The sequence below is a fragment of the Notamacropus eugenii genome, chromosome 4 (assembly GCF_028372415.1).
Source record: "Notamacropus eugenii isolate mMacEug1 chromosome 4, mMacEug1.pri_v2, whole genome shotgun sequence".
Lineage (NCBI taxonomy): Eukaryota > Metazoa > Chordata > Mammalia > Diprotodontia > Macropodidae > Notamacropus > Notamacropus eugenii.
The window spans coordinates 277,177,149-277,204,273 of record NC_092875.1 but is presented as its reverse complement, the minus strand read 5'-3'; the positions used below and the strand labels follow the sequence as shown (position 1 = coordinate 277,204,273).

General features: G+C 37.1%; 1 protein-coding gene across 5 annotated transcripts in view; it reads left to right on the top strand.

The window, feature by feature from the left end:
• NSMAF (neutral sphingomyelinase activation associated factor) overlaps positions 1 to 25,373 on the top strand; it is a 65,275-nt gene extending 39,902 nt beyond the window's left edge. For 2 of the 5 annotated variants that reach the window (XM_072604643.1, XM_072604641.1), the window contains 18 exons: positions 2,763 to 2,842; positions 4,021 to 4,111; positions 4,208 to 4,271; positions 4,424 to 4,475; positions 4,573 to 4,693; positions 5,107 to 5,238; positions 6,528 to 6,570; positions 7,033 to 7,196; positions 9,892 to 10,000; positions 11,878 to 11,936; positions 15,636 to 15,703; positions 16,755 to 16,822; positions 17,303 to 17,426; positions 17,792 to 17,875; positions 19,271 to 19,421; positions 22,253 to 22,355; positions 22,471 to 22,580; positions 24,601 to 25,373. In XM_072604643.1, the coding sequence (XP_072460744.1) occupies positions 2,763 to 2,842; positions 4,021 to 4,111; positions 4,208 to 4,271; positions 4,424 to 4,475; positions 4,573 to 4,693; positions 5,107 to 5,238; positions 6,528 to 6,570; positions 7,033 to 7,196; positions 9,892 to 10,000; positions 11,878 to 11,936; positions 15,636 to 15,703; positions 16,755 to 16,822; positions 17,303 to 17,426; positions 17,792 to 17,875; positions 19,271 to 19,421; positions 22,253 to 22,355; positions 22,471 to 22,580; positions 24,601 to 24,695 (1,718 nt within the window). In that variant the 3' untranslated portion in view covers positions 24,696 to 25,373. Of the gene's footprint in view, positions 1 to 2,762; positions 2,843 to 4,020; positions 4,112 to 4,207; positions 4,272 to 4,423; positions 4,476 to 4,572; positions 4,694 to 5,106; positions 5,239 to 6,521; positions 6,571 to 7,032; positions 7,197 to 9,891; positions 10,001 to 11,877; positions 11,937 to 15,635; positions 15,704 to 16,754; positions 16,823 to 17,302; positions 17,427 to 17,791; positions 17,876 to 19,270; positions 19,422 to 22,252; positions 22,356 to 22,470; positions 22,581 to 24,600 lie in introns of those variants that run through there. The other 3 variants (XM_072604642.1, XM_072604644.1, XM_072604645.1) reach the window with 3 other exon arrangements.
• Positions 25,374 to 27,125: the final 1,752 nt, after the last annotated feature.

Sequence of the window (27,125 nt, the reverse complement as noted above, 5' to 3'; positions counted from 1 at the left end):
ATGGGTACGCAATCTAGGTATAAAGGTTGATACCGTGGACAAACTGGAGGAGCCAAGGAATAGTGTATTTATAAGATTTATGGAGAAGGGAAGAATTTTTTACTGAAGAAGAGATAGCATTATGAAGTGCAAGGTGGATAATTTTGATTACATTAAACTGAAAAGTTTTTGCACAACCAAACCCAATGCAACCAAAATTTGAAGGGATGTAGTAAATTGGGAAAGAATTTTTTACAGCTAATCTCAGGGATAAAGGCCTCATTTCTAGAATATATAGAGAACTGACTCAAATGTACAACTATACAAGTCATTCCCCAATTGATAAATTGTCAAAAGATATGAACAGGCAATTTTCAGAGGAAGAAATTAAAGATATCTGTAATCATATGAAAAAATGCTCTAAATCACTTTTGATTAGAGAGATGCAAATCAAAACAACTCTGAGGTACCACATCACACCTATCAGATTGGCTAACATGACAAAACAGGAAAATGATAAGTGTTGGAGAGGATGTGGGAGAGTTGGAACACTAATTCATTGTTGGTGGAGCTGTGAGCTGATCCAGTGATTCTGGAGAGCAGTTTAGAACTATGCCCAATGGGCTACAAAAATGTGCCTACCCTTTGACCCAGAAATATCGCTTCTAGGATTGTATCTCCAAGAGGTCATAAAAATGGACAAGGGTCCCACATGTACAAAAATATTTATAGCAGCACTCTTTGTGGTGGCCAAAAAGTGGAATCAAGGGGATGCCCATCAACTGGGGAATGGCTGAATAAATTATGGTATATGAATGTAATGGAATATTATTGCACCGTAAGAAATGATGAACAAGAAGACTTCAGGAAGGCCTAAAAGGACTTATATGATCTGGAGCTGAGTGAAAGGAGCAGAACCAGGAGAACCTTGTACACAGCAACGACCACAGTGTGCAAGAGTTTTTTCTAGTAGACTTGGAACTTCGTAATAACGCAAGAACTTAAAAAAAAAAAAAATTCCAGTGGTTTTCTAAGGCAACGTGCCTTCCACACTCAGAGAAAGAACTATGGAATTCATTCACAGAATGTAGCAGATCGTGTGTGTGTGTGTGTGTGTGTGTGTGTGTGTGTGTGTGTGTGTGTGTGTGTGTGTATTATGTTTTGATTTATTATATGATTTCTTCCATTTATTTTATTTCGTCTATATAGCATGACTATAGTGAAAACGTATTCAATAGGAAAGTATCTCTAGAGCCTATGTAGAATTGTATGCCGTCTTGGGGAGGGAGGGGAGTGGTGGGGGGTAGATGTAGGGGAGTAAAAATCTAAGTTTTATGGTAGTGATTGTAGAACATTAAAAAAATAAAATAAATAAAAATAAAAGAAAGAATAATTCTAAAAAAATAAAAATAAATAAAAAGAGGCATTACCACCTGTGTTGTCATTACACCCTGAGGACCATGTGCCCTTTGCATCTGACTCAGAGCTGAAACCTCCCCTGTGTGAGCTTCTGGAGAACAGTGATTGTCTTACTTTTGTTTGTATCCCCAGCATTTAGCACAGAGCTTTGCACATAATGAGCACTTAATAAATGCTTCATTCATTCATTTTTCCAAAGATGGAGATGGGAGTTGTTAGATTCTCAGTTTCAGGGTCTCAGTACTGGCAAGATGATAATAGATTTCTTTGCACATTATTGTGATGCAGTAGAAAGAGCTGAGGATTTCTTTATCTGTAAAATGAAATGGCTAGATGATCTCTAAGGTCCATGCCAATTCCAAGTCCATAATTCAGTATATGTTAGTTATTTTGAGGCTTTTAATATCTATTTATGTATTGCTTTAAAAAAAAGTAAAGACATATTACCAAAGCACTGCTTTGATATCTCATCGTGGCATAGAAGTCACCTTGGGGACTTAAGCACAAACTCTGATAGGTCCTATAAAGCTAGAAAAACTTCAGAGATTGGCTGTCACTGAACTTATCTGTTGTAGTAATAGCCTGGTTATAGGTAGAGGAGTTTATCATCAAAAGGTAGGCCTTTAAGGAGTATTTTTTTGGTAGAGTTGGCAGAATTTACATTACCACATCTCTTGAAAACTGTTTGTTAAGATGTGGAGAAGCTGCAGCCTATGCCGCTGGAATGAGTACCCGTATTGAATAAATGTACTTTTTTTTTTTTTTAAATAAATTAAAAATTGTTCTGACGCACATTCTTCAAAACATGTACACACAAATGATACATGGCCATCATACTCTACTTTTAAGTGCTAAATATTGACTCATCACTTCAGTTGTTCATTTTGAGAGGCATAGTTAATGTTAACCTAAAAGTGTACAAGGACTTATTTCTCAGTGATAAAGTCATGATCCCATACTTCTCTTCCAGTTTGTACTGAAGTTGTGAAACAAGGCAAAGCAGCTTATGGTTAGGAAATCTGTTCTCTTATTTCAGTTGAAATGCATTTTTTGTTTCAGTTAGACGATTACCTTTTTTTCTCTGGACAGTTTTTATCAGTCTCCAGGATGTCATTAATATTCCAAGGCCCCACACTTTGATGAATGTTAATAATTGTATCAGAAATTATGATAACTTTCCTCTGTGCCATCCAGTGAAAATATATTTATTTCAAAGATTTAATATTATGTTGACTTAAAATTAGGATATTGTCTTTTTCTCTAGAGCCTAGGAAAGTCTGGGTATGGGAAGGGGAGATTGATTTGGTTTCTTTAGTAGTTGTATTACACAAATAGCAGCAGAATTTGTGTGTTGTGTTTTTTAGATTTGTCAAATCCTGAAACCTTCCGGGATCTTAGTAAACCAATAGGTGCACTGAATAAGGAAAGGCTAGAAAGATTATTGGTAAGTTGAATCTTGATGTCTTTATTCAGACAGAGATTCCTTGAGATATTTCCATCCTTTCCTCTAATTACCAGGGCATATTACTTCTCAAATAATGAGCAAGAAATATGAGAAAGAACAGGAAGAGGAAGTACCATGAAGTCATTTCCCCTCACTCCTCTGTAACCTCGCTTACTCCAGCATTCCTGCTCATTTTACTACCAGATGGACACCGAGAGAGTCAATAGTTCAGTTTTCTTGTTGTCATTTTTTTCATTCATGTCTGACTGTGTGACCCATTTGGGATTTTCTTGGCAGAGATACTAGAGTGGTTTGCCATTTCCTTCTCCAGCTCATTTTAAAGTTGAAGAAATTGAGGCAAACTGGGTTAAGTGACTCACCTGTTGTCACACAGCTAGTAAGCATCTGAGGCCAGATTTGAAAATGAGTTTTACTGATTCTAGGCCCAGCACTCTATCCACTGTTCCACCTAGCTGCCCAGTCCAATCTAACAGAGAAATAATCTTACTCAGATGCTTAGATCAATCTGTGATCTCATCTGATTTAGAAACTTTCTAGAGATGTAGATTGTAATCTGTTGGTAAATTTCATACATCTCCTCTGAAAGTTCATTACAGAGTTCATCCAGCATGCTGGAGGCCATCCTAGAGCTCTTCCAACCTTGCAAGGATACCTGTAGAGAGCACTTTTGGTATCTGCCTGCCATCCCTCACTTTTGCCGTGTGACTAACCCATCTTTTCTTTTGGTCCTACAAATTTTCAGTGATGAGTTCCTAGTGGACTGAATCACAGCCCAGTTCCATGTGCCCTTTCAGTGTGATAAGTTCAACCTGATTTTAATGACTACAAATCTTTGGTGTTGCAGCAGTTGCATTCTATGTAAAGTTACTATATGTCCCTATAGATAAGAAAACACAAAACTAATGGCTTCCAGCTGTATTTGTTAGTAGTATTTGCGTATTTGTCTTTGAATATTCCCTCCCCTCATATTTTGAGAAATAAATCAGGAAAAAATGTTTTCCTTCTTGCCTTTTATCTCCATTATACCCTCAGCCCCCTCTAGCATATCTAATATCTTTTAGGCACATTTTCTATGATTTCATTTTCTTTGTGTGCACAGGAACTGCTCTTTTTTTCCACTACTGACGAAGAACGATGTTTTCTTTCATATGCTATAGATACGCTACCAGGAAATGCCTGAGCCAAAATTTATGTATGGAAGCCATTACTCTTCCCCAGGCTATGTGCTCTTTTATCTTGTTAGGATTGGTAAGATTGAGTTTTGTCACCTCCTATTAAGTTTTGATGCACTTGGATGTCAAATGACTGAATGATCAAACTTGGTTCTTTGACTTTTCTTTCCAGCCCCAGAACATATGCTTTGCCTTCAGAATGGAAGATTTGATCATGCAGATAGAATGTTCAATAGGTTTGTCATAAATACTCCTTTTATATATTTCGTAGTATGATATTAAAACAGACTCTATTTTTCAATATTGAATATGGGAAACTTGAATATGGGAAAATTCTGAATCTTTCTTGGTGAGCCTCAATTGAATTGTATTGTTTTATTATATTTAGTATTGCAGAAACTTGGAAAAACTGCCTGGATGGTGCAACTGATTTTAAAGAGGTCAGTATGTAAGAAAACTGATGATTCACCAATGTACATGGTTTCTGATTAATTGGCCCTTAGTATGTGGTATGTTTTTTCCCCATGAAACTTTCAGCTGATTCCAGAATTCTATGGTGATGATTTCAGCTTCTTAGTCAATAGTCTGAAGTTGGATTTGGGGAAGAGACAAGGAGGCAGAATGGTTGACGATGTACAACTCCCACCATGGGCATCAGGTAAATGGGATCAGCCAAGTTCTAGGAAGCTTTGTTGTTCACAATAATTGCAAGTATTTCCATAAGTATCTTTTTGTTGCTTATAGCATTCTTGAATGAAAATAAAACAATCTTTAAGGGCGGCATTGGAGGAGAGGAGAATCCTATTCAGAAACTAAAGTCTTTCATGTTTTTAGGATGAATAAAGGGGGTTTTATATTTTGAGAAGACTGAATTTTGTGAAGTAATCCTTGCCCATCATTTATGTGGTTTTAATATAATAAATGAATGAAAATAGAATCTTGTTAGGGGTTTGTATGCCCTCTCTCTACATAAAACAGAACATAGATCTGATTGGATGAGAAAGAAGTGAAGTGAGAGAAAAGAAGAATGGAGACTCCAAAATCAGTTGTTTATTTATTTTGTTCTAATAGGTCCTAAAGACTTTCTTCAGAAAAGTAAAGAAGCATTAGAAAGCAATTATGTGTCAGAGCATCTTCATGAATGGATTGATCTAATATTTGGTTATAAGCAAAAAGGAAATGAAGCCATCGGAGCCCATAATAGTATGTAACAAACCATTGAAGTGTCTTTCGTATCATTTGGTGAAAACAATACAATGTTGATTAAACATCTCCTTTTTATGGAATCTAGTGCTAGGTGCTAAGGATACAAAAACAAAAGCCAAACAGTCTCTGCCATTAAGGAGCTTCCGTTGTACCATAGGGATACAAAATGAGCACAAAACAAGTAAATTCACAGTTAAGAAGGGGACAGTGTGTAGGGAGGGAGAGGTCAGAGCAGTACCTGAAGGAAGAATAAGATTATGAGAGGGAGACATGAGAAAAGAGCCTCTTTCAAGCATGGAAGGTAGTTTGTGCAGATGTATAAGGATGGGGGATGGATGTCAAGTTCATGGAATAACCAGTAGTCCAGTTTGACTGTAGCATAAAGTGCGTGAGAGAAAATCATGTGAGATGAGTGGAAAGGTAGATTAGAGCCAGATTGTAGAGGCCCCTAAATGCCAGAATGTGAAGTCTATATTTTGTCTTAGAAATAACAGGGCCTAGTCACTGAAGTTTTTAGAGAAAGGGACTAAAAATGTAGATTGAAAAGAATCATTGATCTCTATAAATAATTTTATTTCTTCAAGGGAAAAATCAGCGGAACTAAATTAGATGCTTATTAAAAATGAGAGAACGCAAAATTCAGTGAAATTGGAATATAACTTTGTAACCCTAGGAGACTTCATACAATTTTTAATAGTATTTAATCTTGCTTGTATTCACTTCTTCCCAGCCATTCAGCAACTCCAATTATAATCCAAGCAAATATGGTAACAAAGAACTTAGATTCCTCTAGAAACTCATTAGCATCTGCTTTTTATTGAATTGCAAGTGGCCATTTATGTTCTATTAGATTTATTTTTTCTCCCCTCAAAACTTCCAGGGGTTAAGGGTAAGGGGTAGAGTGTGGGAGAGAATAGAGGGGTGGGTAGGATATAAGAAATGAGGGCCATTCAGTCCAGATTGCTGACATGACTATACACTACTATGCCATTACTATTCAGGCTATTCAGGCTATTGAGTCAGCTCCCTTAATGAGAAAATAATACATTCTTGATGACTGAAAAAATATCTCTAAAACAGGTCATCCAGTCTGTCAATTTAATTCTTGTTTTAAAGGTATTTATTGGGGTCTACTATGAAGGTAGTATACTAAAATAAAAATAAATCTTGGTTCTCTTAGGTTTTAAAGTCTTCAACCTCTTGAACTCTTAAATTTTGAGCATGTGGTAGGTGTACATGATGGGGATTTACATATTTTCAGTTAAACATTACATCTCTTCTTTTAGTATTTCATCCCCTCACCTATGAAGGAGGCGTCGACTTGAACAGGTACTGAAATGGCTTAAGGTTGTTTTTTTTTAAATGTCTCTTTACTGGCCAGAGGATTGCAATGCTCTTACATGTTAATCTTTTAAATTTACTATTCACTAAAGTTAAAACAATTTTAATGAGTCATATTTGATGGCTTGTTATGTACAATGTTGATTAATTACCTCTTATGTGCAGTGTTCTCTTTGAGATACTGCAGCAGATCCAAAATAAATATGGCTGAGTTTGTGCCTTCACTGTGCTTATTTCAGTGTACAATAGGAATGATAAGACAAAAATAAATAGAATACAAAATGTAATTAATACAACGTGCTGTAATGTCAGATGACAGAGAAATCACTAGCAGGTAGGAGATAATATAACTAACCTGTCTTGTTTTCTCTATGTATTATCTAAGTTGGATGTTTTTAAGAAACTGGTAACATAAGAGCTCCCAAAATTGTTTTGTGTTTTACCTAAAAGTATAGAGGATCCTGATGAGAAAGTAGCCATGCTGACCCAAATCTTGGAATTCGGGCAGACACCAAAACAACTATTTGTAAAACCTCATCCTCGAAGAATTACCCCAAAGGTTAAAAGCTTGTCACAGCCCTCCAGTCAGAGTGCTTCCTTAGCAGATTCTCCAGGTAAATTTTATAGAGGACTCGTGTACTTCTTTGAGATTGAATAAGAATGTATTTTGTATTGCCCAGTAGGTTTTTGTCTCTAACTTAATACTGTTCTTATAAATCATGAACAGCTGCTGGTTTAAGTCAGTGACCATAAAGAAATCCAATTACTTTTATTTGGGACATTATTCTTTTAGCTTAGCTAAAATTGGTTAGTGCTTCATGAATGTATAGTTCCTTCTTTTTTCTTTGGTTCTTTTGTCCAGCAATCCTCGTTTTGATTCCTGGTTCCTCCTGTCCCCATGTTTACAACCCCCAGCTACAACAGTTTTTTTGCTGATAGCACCCCGCCCTCATCCCCCACTCCCCACTCACTGTGCAGCCTCAACAGTCCTACCCAGAAATGAAGCCAGCACCAGCTAAATTCCATTCCTTCTTGTGGGCCAAGAGACAAAATCTTTCATTCAACAAATAATTATTAAGTGTGCCCAGCGCTGTGGTAGGAGTTATATAAGTAACCTTATGTTCCTTTCTCATTTCCTAAAATATTTTTCAGGCACATTCAAGATAGGTAGATTGCAAATATCACACTGTGCCCTTTCACAGATTTCTCCATATTTTTTCAGTAATAAACAGTGAATCTTGTTGCTCTTCATGAGGCTATAAAGCTCTGAAAATGTTAGGTTATACGGTTATACATAGGATTACTAATGAGTGATATTTACACATTGACGCTTAGTCATATTCTCTGTAACTAGTCATGTGATCATGCTGCCTAAAACTACTGATTATTTTAGCAAGTTGAGTGCCTCCAACCCATCAGGAAAGCAAAAATAAAAGGACTGTCAACTTAAAATAACAGAATCCAGAGGAAAAGTGAATAAATAAACAAAGGCAACTGGTAATCAAAAACCTTAAAGTTCTTTAGTCAGTTCATAGGATCATCAGGTTAGAGCTGAAAGGAACTTGAGTCATGGAATCCAACTTCTTTACTTTACTTTTCTTTACTTAAATGAAGAAATTGAGGAAAGTTGTCATTTTCCCAGTTACATAGTTTATCATTCTCTGAGGTGGAAATTGAAGCCAGATCTCCTTGACTTCAAATCCAGTATATTATCCAATAAACCATGCTGCCTTGAAATTCAGTAGGCAAGGATTATGTGCAGGGAAATCATGTTGTCTAGGAAATGGATTCTTGAGAAATTTTCCTCATGTTTTTTCATTTTTGTTCAAAGATTTTCAAGTACCTGCGGTGTTGATCCACTGTATTAGTTCTTGGAGAAGATACAACATTTAGAGGAAGCTGTCCCTATCATCATGAAATTTACAGATTAATAGAGAGATATGATATAGATTTTTTCTGTATTGTAGTTATTTGTGTTAAGGGCATTAGAGGGATATAAAAGTGCTATGTAAATTCTGAAGAGTGGGGAAAGGTCATTACAGAATGGAAGAATCAGAAAAGCTGTCATGGAAAAAGTGATAAATTTGAGTTAGACTTTAAAGACTGGGCAGGAATTAGATAAAGGTCAGAAGAGCCCATTTTTTTATTCAGGGGACAGCACAGACAAAGGTACTGAATCAGTAGTAAATGGGGACTTATGGAATGATGACTAAAGTTTCGCTAGAATACAACCTACATGAAAGTTGCATGAGATAAGGTGGTTTGATTGTAGTTAGACTTGAATGCCAAGATAAAGAGGTCAAATTTTATTAAGTAGGGAATTAGGAGCCACTTAAGGGTTTTGAGCAAAGCGTGACTAACCAAACAAAATAAGGAATATTAGTCTGGCAGTGGTGTGAGGGATGGATTGAAAGAGGAAGAATATGGAAGGGAGGGGTTTAGGTCTTTTGGGAGGCAATTACAAGGCAGTAATTCAGGTGCATGATGTTGATGTTCTGTACTAGGATGTTAGCAGCTGGAACAAAAGGGAAGGGATGCGATGCTTGTGAGAGATACTGTGAACGTATAATTGAGAAGAGTTGGTGACTAATTGGATATGTGAGGAGAGAGAAGAGTCAACGATAACACCCACTGTTGGAGTATGAGAAGGGGGCACCTTGATAGAAATAGAGAAGTCAGAAAACAGATTTTGGAGAAAATATAATAAGCTGCTTTTAGCACACATTGAGTTTTCAGTTGTCACATTGGCACCTCAGAGATATCCTTTTAAGCAGCTTCAGATGCAGGTTTGTCTCTTTAAGAGGTCGGGGCTGCAGATAAAGACTTTTAAATCCTCCATGTACAGGTGATAGTTGAAGAAATGAATGAGATTGCCAAGGGAGAGATAGAAAGCTCCTGAGGACCGAACCTTAGTGAACAGCCATCTTAAGAGGTTAGGAGGAGGACAAAAGAAATTAGAGGGGAAGAAAGAAAATCTAGAGGTATAGGAGTGAGATGGGCCAGTAGTGTCAGATGCTTCAGACAGGGCAAGGAGAATGAGAGTTGAAAAAAAACCAAACCTTTGCATTTGAAGTTTAGCAGGTCTAAGAGACAACAACCCAGTGATAAAGGTTGAAAAAATTCAGTCTTCACAGGATATGCTCCTGGAATTCAGAACTTAAGCACATTGTTGCTAATATTTTTCCCAGGGTATTACAACAGTAAGGCATTGTGAGATATAACAAGCATTTTTAGAGCTATTAAGGATTTAGGGGGGAGAGGGAGGAGTAGTTGGTTTTTTTAGTTGTAACTAATTTGGCAATGACTTAGTCTCTCCAGGGGAAGAGTCATTTGAAGACCTGACTGAGGAAAGCAGAACACTTGCCTGGAATAACATCACCAAACTGAAACTGCATGAGAGCTATAAAATTCACAAAGAGTAAGAGTCTTAACTTGAATATTGGCCAGCTAGTAAACTTTGCAAAAGTTAAGATTTTGAAACCTATGTTGTTAATCTATTCACATGTTCATCTGAATTAAGGATAGTGATTATTCCATCCCAAAAGGTATGTGTGGTGATCTAGGATAAAGGTCTTCGAAATGTGGCCTGAGTCCATTTGTTTTGAATTCCCATGCTGAATGATAACAGGATTTTAGAACTTAATTCCACCTCATTTTATTGTTGACAAAGCTGAGATCCAGAGAGATTAAGGGATTTGCTTGTGTTGGTAAAGAAGTGGAAGGTTAAGTATTAGAACCTAGGATTCTTAGGAGAGAAGCTGAACACCATCAGGAGCCTGTCCTCTGCTTGGCCCTGCCAAGCTGTGTGACTTTGAGCAGGTCATTTAAACCCCATGGCCTCAGTTTTCTTACCTTTCTAAGAAATAGCTTAAATGAAATTCTCTTTCAGGACTCTTCCAGCTTTAATGTACTATGGTGTTTAGGTTCCCAAGTACTTTCTTGCTCTCAGTGAAAGGTGTAGAAAGGGGAATTAAAGTATCTTAGACCCCGCTCCCAGATATAAAAGCTTCTGCCTTGACCCATATGTGGTATTTGTCTATTATTATGATCATCATAGATTTAGAGTTGAAAAGGTTCTTAAAAATAATCAGATGAAACTCCCTCATTTTACAGATGAGGAAACTGAAATCTAGGAGTTAAATGACTTGTCTAAGGTTATACAGGTTACAGTAAGTGGCATGTCCAGAGTTTTAATTCAGATTTTCTGGGTTAAAATCTGTTTCCACTTCACTATCCTTCTTCCCTCTGTACTCTTACCAGCAGTTTCTTCTCTCCATAAATTATTTTAAGGTTTTCAGAAACCTCCTCAGTCCCTTTGGACAGGTGAGAGGAAGACTATAGGAGAAGGAAGCTGCAGTGCAGTCCTGTACTGAATAGTGATCGTGGGTGGCAGATTTTATGCCCTTCAGCCATTTTTCTGTTCATAAGTCTTATCAGGGATGCTTTAAGGTTCATTTTCTATTAAAAGTTGGTGTGGACAGGATGTTGGCAGGGCAGGGGAGGGGAGGAGGAGGGTGCATTTAGGGAATGAGAACTTTAGCTTATCAGATATGTTTCATTAGAACTCATTTACTGAATGTGCTTATAACAAGTGAGCTAGAGCATAGATTTTACTAAGATTGTAGATATATGTATTCATGGACCAGATGTCTCTTGGCCATAAATTGTAATCCTATGGCCCTCTTCTCTTATCTCAAATGGATACTATTCATTTGAGTGCACAAGCACTGCCATTACTAGAGAATTGATTCTGAGAATGGCCATGCTTAAACAGTGTTATCTTAAACACAGCAGCTCTGTATTACTTTATTCCAAATTGATCTTTTGCCCTCCTGAAGCTTCAAAACAGACAGCAAAGCAAATGTAACCAAACCCTTCAAAGAACACATGAAAACACAGGCAACTATACAGATGCTTAGAATGTTATAGATCTGCAGGGGGGGCAAGTCTAGTGGCAAAATCACATGCTTATTGTTTTCACTTCAGTGGGATAGAAGAAATCTGCCTAGAGAAAGTAGAAATTGTGTGAATGATTGTTTGAATGAAGCCAGCTAGGTGACTTGGAAGAGAAATGTTTTCTAGCCTTCACATACTTGTAGAGCAAAAGGATGTAAGCTGACATAGGATAATTGAGCAACAATTGGTAAATTTGCCTAGGACAGAACAGTTGGGAACCAGAAAGGAGAGGAAAGGTAAGGAGGCACGAAAAGGACACAGGGTAGTAGGACTTGGAGGACAGGGTAAATCCCTTAGAAATGTGGATAATAACTGATCTATAAAATTGTTTTTAAACAGGGCAATTACTGGAATAGCAGTCTCTTTTAATGGGTCTTCAGTCTTCACAACATCTCAAGGTTCGTTTCATGGTGTAAAAACTGAGAGGTGAATCCCAACAACATGACCAAACCTGAAATTCAGTTTTCCTAACTCAGACTCCTTTACACAGGGAAGAAACCAGAGAGCAGAGATCTTAAGTCTCAGAGGACTGTATTTTTACTGCTTTGCCATAGACATGAGTTCAGCTGACAAGTAGAAATTCCTACATATTCTTTGTCTTTCTGATTAACTTAGATTTCTTTTTTTTTTTTAAGTTTCTTTGAGCAGTTTACAATATAGAAAAAGGTAACTTGAAACTTAGTTATAGACTCATAGGGCTAGAAGCAGAAGGGACCTCAGAGGCCTCAGAAGTCCAGGATACTGAGACCCAGAGAAAATGAATTGCCCAAGATAACCCAGAGAACAAGTGTCCAAGGTGAAATTTGAATCCAGATTCTCCAACCCCAGAACTAATGCCTTTTCATCTGTCCCATTTAATTTCTTAATTTATTGGGACATCTTCTGGAACATTCCCTCTCTACCAGAATCAGAGTCAACCCAGGAGGAATGAAAGGTTTTCAGGAATGAAATTATGAAGACAGACAATTCTGATAAAAAGGAAAGGAAGGAAATTATCTAAAGAGATTGCTGTCCATCTATCATAATTATCATTCGTACTGTCATACCTTGAAAAGATTACTAAAATACTCTGAAATAGCTAGTTGATTGGTACATTTTTTTAAAAAGATTACATATAATTTTACCATCTCTAAGATGGACTGAAATAAGAAAATATGTACGTGTGAATACCTCTATTTCCTCTGGTATCTTACTTGATTTTTTGTATTTTATCTGTTCCCTTTTTAGGTTTCTGAAAAGTTCATTTTAAAAGGGATGCTTTTAATTAAGCAACCTATTCTTTGGCCTTCTATCCTGTTAAGCTTTATTTCTTTTCCATTAATCCAAAAACTTATACTTTTCTATCAAACACCATCAAGTAAGCCAATATACTGCACTAGATATTTTTTAGCACAGTATTTTATCATTCATGATTTTTCATCCCTTTTATGTACAAAAAAATGCCTACTTCAGCTGTTCAAAAGCAAATTCCCACAGAGGACAGATGTAGTTATAAAGCCAGTCAAAAGAAGTTATCACTCTGATTCTTCACTAGGCTCCTTTAGTCTCCCAAGTTACACAAAGGCTGTTCTTATGAGAGAAGGAAGCAATGATATTTTGCCAGGACGTTCATTCGTGTTCAGCTATAATCCCACTCGTTATACTGTTAAATGCATCTTTAAATAGGGCATTGTGTCTTTTGCAGGGCTAGTCTGACACAGTTGGTTTAAGATCCTTCTTTAATCTTTGTATGATCTTGTAAATCTTGACAATCTTTGCTCCAAACTCTTGAATTAACTGAGTATGATGATGCTTTTTGATTTGTCAGTAAGATACACAAAAATTTGAAAATTTTTATTTCTACCGTATGTTCACTTCTTTTAAAGAATCTGTGTTACTGCTGTGCACATTCCTAATACATCCTGAACATTCAGTTATTATTTTCATTGCTGAATGTTTTTGAATACGGGGAGGTGCAGCAGTCTGGCATTGGTCACGGGTCTGTCTGGTAGCTCAGATTCAAGACTGAAACAAAATAACATACTTGTCCATCTAACAGTGAGCAAAAGAACGTTCATTTAGTCATGACAGCAGCAGGACATTTAGAGAACATAGTCATCTTGTGTTAGTATTGGTATACTGCTGGAATTTTGTTCAGAAACCTCAGGGAGCAAAGAGTCTTAAGGACATTTTGAGTACCCTTTAAATTAGCTTAGTCTGCGTGGGATAGGACTTAAAGAAAAGCTGGCCAGGCCCATATAATGGGGAACCCTGATAGATAAATCTTGCCACAGGGGAAAGCCCAGGAAAAAATCACGTTAGGTTAACTCCTATATTCATCTTTTGCATTATCACCTCTATTAACAGTAAAAATTTTTGATCCTAAGAAAATTACCTTCTGGATGGGTAGTTATAGAAAGAAAATTATAGTTTCATTTGCCCTAGTCCCTCTCCGTTTACTTTGTTACATTTCATTAATTAATAAATATAACATGGCATATTCCTAAAAAGGACCAAAGGACTGTGGTTTGAATTCTAAAATTAACCATGTTGAAAGCATGGTTGGGATCTGGACCCAGTGGTGGAGGATTTATAGTCCATTCCCTTAACTCTCAGCCACTCCAAAGTGGTTGTAAAGCACAGTAAGGGTTAGTCTCTCCGTGATCTATAATTTCATTGATGTGGATGGATACTCCCTCCACCAAGACAGTTTGTAGCTGCTTCTTAACTTTGTATATGGGCTTTGAGAGTTCCTGTGAGTGCAGAATTTCTCAGCCTGTGGCGAGCATTGGCACTGAGCTTCTCTGAAGTGAGTACTCTGTCGATAGCAGCTATGTGGTCCAGTGCCAGACCCATCTTTGAAGCATGGTAAGCCCATGTGTTCCAGGCCATCATTAGGGATTCAAGGTAGGAGATAAGTAAAAGACTGACGATAGTTTCTTGGAAAGAATTCACTGTTGGTGTATTTTCAGGGCATTTTATTTTTTTGTTTTCTTAAGTTAGTATCAGAGAACTACCTACATTATAAAAAAGAGGTAAATACTTTCAAGGAATTTCGGTATGGTTATTTCCCTTATAGTTCCATTTAAGTTGTAGCATACAGAACAAAAAACAAAGTTAAGACTACCATTTTTTCACAACTTTTATTATGTTGCATGTTTATGTGTACGTCTCAAATACTACATGTGCCAAAAGGTCAGAGAAGTGATGGTATTAAAAAAAATGATTTTAATTGATTTGAGTAACATTTCAAAGTTTTTAATAAGCAAATAAGTTAGAAGCTCAAATAATGTGCCTCTGAATTATTCTCCTTCAGGAAATTAGTGGCACCATTGATTGGGGTTCCTTCCCATGATTGTCAAAGCATAATTGTAAGGTCCATAAATGTTGCTAAACTATTTTTCAAGGTTATTTTTATATTTCAGGTGGAATATTTAAACATAGTGTAAATTAAACATATTTTAAAAGCTCACTTTATGCCTTTAAACTCACTTCTCTTAGATTTATTTTCAGATTTTTAATTTGATGATGTTGAAATATGAGAAAAATAATAGAATATTTCAGTTTGATTCTGTAAATGCTTTCCTTGGCAGAGAATGATAAATCATAAAATTGTAGAGTTGATGAGTACTGCAGTTGTCATTTAGATCAGCTGTTCTTAAACTTTTTCCATTTGCAACCCCTTAAAGACTGATTTAGGCCACCCTCCTACCTAGTACAAGAATTCCCTACAGCATCTATGATGGATAATCACCCTGCCTCTGTCTAAAGAAACTTTAATTCCTTTAAGAGGTAGCCCATTCCATTAGTATGTAACTTTAATTGACAGAAAGTTCTTTCTCAGAACTGTTGGAATTTGAACGCATATTGAAACATACTTTTTCTTTTATTTTTCTTCTTTCACAACATGATTAACATAGAAACATGTTTTGCATGACTGTATAGTCAAATTGCTTGCCTTCTCAATGAGGAGGGAAGGGAAGAAAGGAGGAAGAGAATTTGAAACTCAAAAATTTTTAAAAACAAATGTTAATTGTTTTTACAAGTAATTTTTTAAAAAACTAAAATTAATTTTTTCAAAAATTTCTTTCTCATATATTTCTCAATAATTTCATTAGATTCTACTTTGAAGATGTTTTCAAAAGAATCCAGAACACTCCAAAGAAGTATATCATTTTCAAATATGGTGAGTTAATTTTTTTTATTTTAATTGAGTTTTGATGGGTGCAGTGATTTGATATTAATTTAATTTCTCCTTATGTCCCAACAGAAATTCATTTTGTGTGTTGGGCTAGGTTATTAAATGAGTCCATTTTGAAGCTCTTTCAGTTTTTTCCTTTCTAATGCTACCAAAAAGTGAGTGAATGAATGAATGAAAAAGCAACAATTAAGTACTTACTATGTGCCATGCACTGGACTATATTTTGAGGGTATAAGTAGAAAAAGCTAGAAAGTACTTGTTCTTAAGGAGCTCACACTCTAATTGGGGGAGACAGTACATAAAAACAATGTTCAACTCTAGGGCAGATGGCAAGGCCCAGAATAAATTCATCACAATAGAATAAATGGGAAGACCCACAGGTCCATATGTTGCTTGTGTAGTTAAGACAGAAGTGCTGAGGGATTGTGGGACATAGAGATAGGACAGATGGTAAAGAAATCTTAGGAGGTAATGGCAGTGCAGATAAGACTGGGTAGTCCTCTCTCTCATTAGAAATTTTGGAGTTGTTGACTCCTTTATTATCTAAGGAAGCTCTTTGAATAGAGAGGCAGGGCATCATTAGTTGTGTGGTTCTTCTAGCTGCCCAACTGTCCTAGTTGGTTCTTTTTGAAATAACTTCTCAGCTAGAACTCTTGTAATTTGTACATCCTTTTCTGAAACTGTCAGACCAAATGGCTTCTCCATAAAGTAGATTCTCATATGCTGATAATTTCAGAAGTTGATACGATATCTTGATATCTGTTGTGTTTGTGTTTTCTTACTTAGCCTCGTGAGAAGGGGAGCAGTGGAAGTCAGTAGAGAGATGGGATTAGTTAATCAAGAAGATAGGTAATTTGAAGGATAATTAATCGTTAAGTAACCACTGCAAATAATGTGGAACGCAGAATATGGGTAGCCTTTTTTTTTCCAAAAAGAAAAACAAAGCCTCATTATGAGATTGTACCTCCATGTTTTAAAACATTATGAATAATCTGTAAATCACTAAAGTTACATCTTTTTTTAAAACAAATTTCAGGCTTTATCATCTTGTTTAGTTTTACCAGGCGATAACACTGTCATAAGTTCTTCATGGGATAATAATGTGTGAGTATCATTCATTGCATTTTGCTTTAATACACAATATTGCCAGCTGCACTGAAGATATTATGGGGGCTTAGAAGGATGCAGGTTGAAATTGAGGGGACTCTTTCCTCCCTCATTTTAGAAAAAAAACTATGTTGCCTTCTTTTTAAAATGTACAGATAGGACATAATAGAAAAACACTGAGATAATGCTGTTAGAAAATAAGTAAGCAATACACAAAATTAAATCTAAATACTGTCCAGTTACACAGAAGCTTGAGTCCAAATGAAATAGCCGCCTGATATTTATATTTTTAATTCATATTTTTAAAGGTAGAGGGTCTGTCAGGTCAGGAGTAAGTGATCTATAACTAGTCAGCTGTGTAAACCACATAGTGATTCCAAATTTAACAATGTAATGTTTCTTGAGTATGTATTTAAAAGAGCCATGAAACCAGTCTGAAATGATATTCTAATAACAATCATTGTCTTTTCTCTTAAGCTATTTTTATTCCATAGCATTTGGGAGACGGCAGGACACACTGATGGGACATGATGATGCTGTTAGTAAAATCTCTTGGCATAACAACAGGCTCTATTCTGCATCCTGGGATTCTACAGTGAAGGTTGGTAAACACGTGTGTGTGTATGTGTGTGTGTGTGTATGAATGAGAACTCTTGGAACATTGTGAGTAATGCCTGCTATTATGCTACTGATTATCATCTTAATATTTTGTAAATGTTTGCTTACTGTTGACTTTTTTTTTAACCAACTATTCAGTGATGTTCCAGGACATCTAATACAGCATTGCCCCCTTGATTTTCTTATAGTATGATTGCCATATTTAATTAAGACATCTAGCACCAGCAATACGTTGTGGATGCATGTGCTTTTAGAGCTGGAAAGACCTCAGAGATCATCTAGTCCAACTAGAGCTAAAAGCAATAATGGTGGCTTTAGTGAATACTTAAAAATATGCTTACGTCCTAGGTGTGGTCCTGTGTTCCTTTGGAGATGACAGGAACGAAAAGACATCACTTTGAACTGCTGGCGGAGCTGGAGCATGATGTCAGTGTGAGTGTGGACAAGAATGACATCCTCTCTCTCTCTCTCTCTCTCTCACTCTCTCACACACACTCACACACACATACACACACACACACATAAATTTTTAAAATTCTGATTTTGTGCTATTTCATGTGACAATTAACTGCCTTTTAAAAATGTCCCTGGTCCGTGACCTCTTTGTCTCTCCTGCTCTTCATACTTTTTGCATATTTCACTGCTTTCTATCATTCATCCAACAGAGGATAGAGAAGAAATTTAAGGTGTTAATTCTTGAGTCAGCATAGAGCTTTTGGACACTTGAACGAACTACTTAGAGAACAAATGTTTTATCTGCCCTTGATAGCCTATAGAATGTTAGCGCTAGAAGAGACTACAGAGATCATTTCACCCACCTCTAATTTTACAGATGGGGAAAGTGAGTTGTGGTTTAGTTGTTTCAGTCGTATCCAACTTGTTGCAACCCCATTTGAGGTTTTCTTGGGAAAGATACTGAAAGAGTTGGCCATTTCCTTCTCTAGCTCATTTTACAGATGAGGAAACTGAGGCAAACAGTAAAGTGACTTGCCCAGGGTCACACAGCTAGTACGCATCTGAGGTTGGATTTGAACTGAGGTTTCCATGACTCCAGACCTGATGCTCTGCCTCTGAGGAAACTGAGACTTATTTATTTTACTTGCCTGTTGACATGCGAGTGTGTGTGTGTGTGTGTGTGTGTGTGTGTGTGTGTGTGTGTGTGGAAAGGGGAGGGAAACAGGTCTAGAACCCAGATCTCCTCACTTCTAAGCTGGTATTCCTTTTACTGTGTTATACTGACTCTGTATTATAAATACACACATGTATGTGTGTGTATATGTATGTATATATCTTGATGTATATTTCCATCTATCTGTATTGGGGTTTTTTTGGTCAACAAATGTCTACTGAATGGTATATACTCTAAATGGTTACAGTTGTTAAAACGTTATAAACTGATTCCTGATAATTTGCCTGTTCTGTCAAGTGAGAAGTGTTTTGCATAACCTGTTTCTATGAGGAGTTAGCTGTATTTCAGACAATTTGGCAACTGCTGTGGTTTTCCTACACATTTATTTTTCTAAGAATAATATGAGTTCGAGTTTGTTTTTAAGAAAATAGAACATTTATCCCAGCAACACTTCCTCTCTGTCATCCTACAAAGAACTTAATCTCTAATTTTTAAGAAATAGAAATAATAATTTCCTTTGAAAGGATGGTCTTAGGAAACATCTATATTAACCACATGAGGAGGAAAAAAAATATGGACAGTAGTACAAAGTTGAGTGACTAACATTAGAATTGAATGTTTGAATCAGCTTCATAATGAAATGTAGTTATACTTATTTGTTTCTGTGTGAGTGCTCATGAGTGTACTTCCTTTCCTAGGTAGATACAATCAATTTAAATTCTGCAAGTACACTCCTAGTGTCGGGTACCAAAGAAGGCATTGTTAATATTTGGGACCTTCCTACTGCCACTATGTTACATCAAATAGCATGTCACTCAGGAACTGTATATAATGCTGCTTTTAGTCCTGGTATGTATCTTTTTTCTGTCTTTGGATGCCATTTGGAAACCCCTTTCCCCCATCTCTCACCCCACTGACCTCTGACAAATCACACATTCCACTTACTTTTGGACCAAAATAAGATAAGGTATTAAGTCTATGTGGGAGGCTGGGTCAGATGTATTATCCCCTCGCTTTTCACACTGCCCAAAGAATACTTTGTAAGTTATGTATGAATCCACACTCAATGGTCACCTCACCATTTTTTCCTTTTGTAGGCCTTCACTGGCTAACCAGGGTCTTACCTTATAATAATACATATATTACTTGTAGTAATATATATTATATATGCACATATAGTAGGAAGCTTAGTAAATTCAATTTTTTTGGTCTTTAAGACTTAAGCACTATATTTTATGTACCTATGTTTAGATTCCTAGCCTTATCAAGCTTGAGAAAAAACTTTCCCAACAGGTATTTATTAAACATTTTCTGTGTCCTCAACAGAATACTAAGTGCTAGGGTGAATATAGATAAGGTTAATAATAATAGCTTACATTTATGTAGTTCTTAAAGTTTGCAGAATACTTTACATGGATTATCTTAGATAATCTTCACAACAGTTCTCTGACTATATTCTCATATACCATTTTATAGTTGAGGAGACTGAGGCTCAAAAAGGTTAATAGACTTGTTTAGGGTCACATAGTTAGAATGTGTCTGAAACAGGATTCCTGTCTTCTGAGGAACTTAGAATCTAGTTAAGAAGAGAGAGCCAATATATCATAGGTAATTGATGCACAGTACGAGAGAGTTTATAATGTATATTGCCATATAGAGGTCATGGTAGTTGACAGGAGAGGAATATCCATGTCAGGAACATTTCATTTAGGAAACTGGATATCTGGAGAGAAAAACAATCCAGGTCAGAGTAGCAGGGCTTCTCTCTACATAGTGTCTCAGTGACTTCATGAATTCACAAGTTTATATATTATTTCTAGATATATAACTCCTCAACTGAGAGAGCCAATCATATTCTTTCTTTGAAGCACCAGATTCACGTCACTGACTGCGTGATAGACATTTCAGACCCAGTGTCTCATATACTTCTTAACCTCTTCATATCCAGGTCAAAATTTATCTTTTACCCCAAACCAGTGTCTCTTTCTGATTTCCCTATCTCTGCCAAGAGCACCACTATGTTTCCAGTCAGCAGTTTGACAATTCAGAAGTCATTCTCAGTTCTTTACTTTCAGTTATCCCACAAATGCCAGGTCTTGTCAGTTCTGTCTCCTCAACATATCTCATATCTTTATTCTTCTGTCCACTAGCATCATCATTACCATAGTTCAGGCCTTCACCATGTTTCTTCTTAAGTAATGTAAATCTCCAGGTCTCCCTGCCTCAAATTTCTCCTGTCTCTAATCCATTTTCCAAGCAGTTACCAAAATGATAATTCCTAAAACACAGTTCTGATCATTAAATTGCATTGGCTTCCTGTTATCTCAGGTATCAAACAGATACTGGCATTTAAAACCCTTCCCAACATGACACCTACCTACAGTGCAATATTTCAGATTCATTAGATGATGCTTTCCATCACATATTCTTTGGCCTGAACAAACATGTTTCTCACACAAAACATTTCCTCTCCCACCTCCGTTTTACAGCTTTTCATAAGCTGTACCCTTTACCTAGAATGTACTTTCTCTCACCTGTGCCTCTTAGAATGCTTATAGCTCAGACATCACCTCCCTACCCCCACTTCCAGTAGTTCTGCCCTGCTTCTTTAGGAAATTACCATGTTTATTTTGTATATGCATTAGACATGCATATGCCATTTCCTCCAATAGAACATAAACTCTGTGAGGCCAGGGACTATATGATGTTTGTCTTTCCATCCCCAGAAACTAACACAGTATGTGCCTCATAGTAGGCTCTTAATAAATGCTTGTTAATTTGGTTGGTTGATTGATGAATAGGCGAGGAAGAGGCCATGAGTGTGGCATTGTTTATAGGCCAGCCAGGGATCCATTTGAACTAAAGAAGAGACTGCAGTATTGATAAACAGTGGGGAAGTAGGTAGGGCAGGACCACATTCTGAAGGGCTTCCAAAAGTTGGGCAAAAGGATTTCCATTAGATATGGAAGGGAAAGGGCAACTATGGAAGGGTTTTGTGCAGAGGAAATGTGATGTGTCTTTAAAAGTTTAGTCTGAAAGCATTCTGCAGGCTGCACTAGAGTATGGAGAACTGCAGTGCTATATGTGTGAGATGTGATTGATAATGAGTGCATGAGGAGAGCAGACATAGGAAACATTCTAACGAACTCAAAGCTCTTGGTGTTTGACTGGATGGAGCTGATGAAAGAGAAGGAATCAAAGATCATGTTAAGAGAATGATGATGCCATTGACCAAAACTGAGAAGGGTATTGGGAGATGAGTTCAGTCTTGTACACATTGAGTTATTCTACTATCACCTTAAAGTGAAAATGCCATAAGCAGTTGAAACAATGAAACTAGAACTAGGGCAAGAAAACAAGACCAGAAGTAATGAATTAGCAGTCATTAATGTATAAATAATATCTGAAGCCACAAGATCAGACTAGTTTTCTGAAGTAGAGAACAGGAGATAAAAGTCTAAGCTTTCCTGCCGATAAGTAGAATTCTTGAAGAAGAAAGGAAACTTAGGAATGTAAAGATTCCTCCAAGGGGAGATTAAATTTCAAAGGGGATAAAAGGCAGGCCGTGTTATCCTCTGTAGAGAAAATGCAGTTGGATTTAGCAGTAAATTCCTTAGAATAATTTTAAATGGATTTAAAGAAAAAACTGATGATGTTACCTCTTAAAAATGTCACTTTAGATAGTCGCCACGTTCTCAGCACAGGAGAAGATGGTTGTCTTAAGGTAATTGATGTACAGACAGGAATGCTTATCTCATCTTTGACTTCAGAGCATCCACAGAGGTATGTTTCTTTGAGATTCTTTTGATGAAGCTATATTGTTAGATTTTTAATTTGGAATTACTGTATATTCTGCTCCTTACTTCAAAATTAGTTGTTTTCAAATTAATTTTTGCAGGTGCTTTCTTTGGGATGGAAATTGTGTATTAGCTGGAAGTCAGTCTGGTGAATTGCTAGTTTGGGACCTTATTGAAGCAAGAGTTAGTGAAAGAATCCAGGGCCACACAGGTAAATCCTCTCTGTAATATTCTGTGTATTTGACCTCATGGGATACTTATATCTCACCCTACCTCAAGAAAATGAGTATGTATTTTTCAGGCAGGGGTGAAAAGCCTACTTCGTTTTTCATAATCATTTGAAATGTCACGTTATTAATGTTTGCACTGAACTAGTGCCCATTTTGAAAGTGAATAAATCTAATCTGAGCGTAGCCCTGCCTGTGGCTACTTCTGCAGAGGGCAGCTGATGTTCTTGGGCTCTAGGACTCAACCTGTGGATGTGCTTCCATTATTTATAGCTCACAAATCCCTACTAGTGTGTTTCCCATGAACACTGAATGAATCTTGAAATTCCCCAGTGGAGTCATTGAAAGGCTGCAGGGGCGTGGCTAGTTTGCTTGCTCAGCCAATCCTTGTAACTCCTTATGTTCCATGTAACTCAAATAGAGAAAGGTGTTATTGTCTTATCAAAGGATACTGTCTTTATAGTTAAATACCTTGTGTTTCTATTCTTGGGGGGAGGAGGGGAGGGAGCGAGTTTGATAAGACAACTCAGTGGCATAGTGGATAGAGTCAGGAAGGCCTGACTTCACATCTGGCAGTAGATGTGTGACCCTGGGCAATTCACTTAACTTGTGTTTGCCTCTGTAAAATGGAGCTCCTAGCAGCACCTAACTCCTCAGGTTGTTGTAAGGATAAGATGGAATGGTGTTCATAAAGCACTTTGCAAACCTAAAGGCACTGTACAACTGCTAAACCATCATTATTATTAATTATTCTGTACTTGCTATTAAAGAGAATAGAAAGGAGCTGACCTTTAATTGGCACCCCACCCCCACTAGAACTAATCATAGGATATAAACTAGCTGCAAAAATGCTTCTATGCCTTGATTATTTTATGATGTGTGAACTCTTTTCTCTGAAGGAATTAAAGGGAACTACCTCTTTGGATGGGCAAAAGTGAGACAGTTTTGCACTGCTCTTGCTACTTAAGCCCCAGGGACAGCAGTCAGGCTGTGCTTTATAGAGGGCAGGTGGGTGGGGGAGAAGGGGATTTCACTCCTCTTTCCTTACTCAATTTGGAGGAACAGACCAGCCCAGAGGAAATGTTCTAAATCTATACATATGTTTTAATAGTCCATACATATTTTATGTGTTATCAGTATCAAATTCTACAAAGAGCCCCTTTAATTATCTTATAGAATTAATTATTAATTATTTATCTTATAGATCAGTTATCTTATAGAACTAATTATTATCTTATAGAAAATGAAAGAAATATGACATCAGACTTATATTAAAAGTTCCAGCAGATACTTCTTTAAACCTTTATTTAAGCTCTTTGTGATTATATGATGATAGAAGGGAAAATTATAGGGAAGTATAGAAAAACCTTGTTTTCTTTTCCATATTGTTCATACTGAAATGCATACAGGAACCTAACTACTAGCTACATTTCTTTAATATTCATTAGAGGGAAGCATAAGGTAAATATCAGAAGATATAGGTGTGTCCACTCAGGATTTAGGCTGACTTGGGGCGAAAGGGATAGACTTATGGGACTCCCAGATAAGAAAAACTCCTTCCACCACTGCAGATCAACACCTTTTTTGTAACTGATAGTTTTAGAGTTACCTAGGGCAACTAGAGGTTAAGGGATTTGGCTGGAGGCTCAGAGTCAGTGTGGATCGCAGTTTGGGGGGCAAGGTGGGGGGAGAGAGAGAGAGAGAGATGTATGTCTGTGGTTGTCCTACTGCCTTTTTTTTTAAACTATGAAAAAGGGGTAGAAAAAATTTCTCATTTTATTGCTTTTAACTCTAAAAACTGAAAAGTGCTTTAGAGTGAAAGATATTCAGCTTTTAAAATCTGTATAAAGAATTTACCTATTGAATAAGGTACAATGTGAATCATATTTAACAAGGAATGAAATTTATTCGCTGTACTTTCAGTTGAGCACAATTTCCTTAGCATTTTAAGAATTATCTATTTCTATATGATGAAAAGAAAAAACTTCTTCATTCTCTTCCCAGGTGCTGTGACAAGTATATGGATGAATGAGCAGTGCAGCAGCATTATTACCGGAGGGGAGGACAGACAAGTCATGTTTTGGAAGCTGCAGTATTAAAAGTGCCTTTTCTTCATTTGAATTTCAAACTGAACTCTCATCAGAGCTGGTGTATTTTTAAAAGAAACGTTTAAACGTACTGGTGAATGTGCGATGACAGCAGCTGGAGGTTCAGCCAAATAGAAAGTTTACGTAGTTTTAAAACAGCTTTCTAAATCATGGGGACTTCACTAAAAGCCATTAGTCACCATCTTTTAAGGTGGAGAAAGGCCACGATTTAACTTACATATAGTATTGTTAGGGAGAAAAAGTTACAATTACTATTTAAAGGGAAGACTGATAATCTTCTCAGTGGTCAAAAGCTCCACTGAGCATCCGCCATTGAAGCTGACAAGGATGGTAGCTGTGAGACAACATGATTTAGGGCACTGTGCCCAGGAAATATTACCCACTTTAGAGTTTTCTATGAAATGTGTGTTCTCTGCTACGTCTGAGTCCCATTATTCTACCAGCATTGCTACTTTTGTTTTAAAGGAGTGGCTATTCCATGTAAGTAAACCTGCTCTACCCAGGCTCTTAAGTAAGAACCTGGAGACACATAAACATAATCTTAATTAAAATACAATAAGTTTACTATTTATAGGAATGGTTTGTATTTTCATCATGCCTATCATCTCAACTTAAATGCTTGTCTTATCTTTTCTATGATGACATTAAAGTTATTTTCCTGTAAAGAAAGAACCTATTTGCAATCATTTAGTATACAAATTTAAACTTGATGCAAAGACTTTTATATGAAGTTTGATTGACTTTACAAAAAAGCTATATTTTTATTACAACACTACCACTGCATAAAACACTTTAGGAACTGTCTTTGGGGCCCATACTTCTTGCCCTTTTAAAAATACTCTTAGTGCTAGTAAGCCATCCTTTCAGGAGATGTATAATTTTCTGGAGGGGCAGTTATATGACTCAGTGGATAGAGGACCAGCCTTAGAGTTTAGGAAGATCTGAGTTCAAATTCGGCCTCAGACACTTACTAGTGATGTGACCCTGGGCAAGTCACTTAACCCTGTTTGCTTCAGTTTCCACATCTGTAAAATGAGTTGGAGAAGGAAATGGCAAACCACTCTTGTATTTCTGCTGAGAAAACCCCAAATTGGGTCATGAGGAGTCAGACATGACTGAAACAAATCACATGCAAGTAATTTTCTGGAGCAGCGAAAGTTCATTCAATGTCATGTCTGGAAAAAATAAGGTCGGTAGGAAATTAAATTGTGCTGGTTTTGGTCAGAAACAGTGTTTTTGGAACACTGACTGGTTTTCTTGTGTATAAAGAGTCACTGAATGACAGTCCAATGTTTTGAGTGATTATAGGATCATTGAGATAGATGACTTCCTACTGTAATCCTGTGACAGTTAGCCTCTTGTTGATAACAGAGGGTGGCCACAGCAAGGACTTTGGCTTTGTGTGTTTTTCTTCCTCAGAAGAGGCTACAAAACCCATGATGGAGATGAATGGAAGGATTGTCAGAACTAAGCCCCTCCATGGCCCAACGCAAGGAAGAGCAGACAGCCACCCTCACCAACCAGTATATGCAACACATTTGTTCTCCACAACATAAATGGTCTCATCTTTCCCCAACCCATCAATTATTTCCTGCTTGCCATCCTCCAGGTGACCACAATCTTCCAGTCACTTAGCCCAGGCCATCTTCTACAATCCCAGCATCGTAGTCCCCATTGAGCTGGACCAGCTTTTCTTCTAAGTCTTTTTCTAGACCCCAGCGCTTCATCTTCCAGTATCAGGACTGTCCAGCAGGGCTCTACTCAGGTCCCCCAGGCAGGGCTCCCACACGCAGAGTGGTCAATTTTGGGACCCAGACTATGGGAACTGGGTGCCCAGGCTCCCCAGGCCACACCCTGTATAAATGCTCCTCAGCTGTGCCCAATATACATCAGATAATGGAGCCAGTTGTGCATATCCAAAGGCCTCCACCCTACCGCAGGGACAGAAACAGATGCTTAAGACACTGACCTTGCTGTTCCATAAACATGATGCTCCATCTCTTGGCTCTGAGTATTTTCTCTGACTGTCCTCCAGGCCTGGAATGTTCTCCATCCTCCCCACCTCCTGGTTTCCCTCAAATCCCAACTAAGTCTCACCTACAGGAAGTCTTTCCCAGTCCTCCTTAATGCTAGTGACTTCTCCTATCTACTGTCTGCCCTTTATGTGTACTTTACATATGTGTTTGTTTGTTATCCCCACCCCCTTACCTTCCAATTAGATGGTGAACTCTAAGAGCAAGCTTTGTCTTTTACTTTTTTTTTTTTTGTATCCCCAGCACTTAGTACAATGTGTGGCACATAGTACATGCTTAATAAATGTTTATTGACTGAAAAAAAACATTAAAACAGGGAGTAAACAGTCAGATACTGTTTGACATGTGTCTTAGATTTTGGTAAAACTAGACTCCAGAAGGTTGAGTA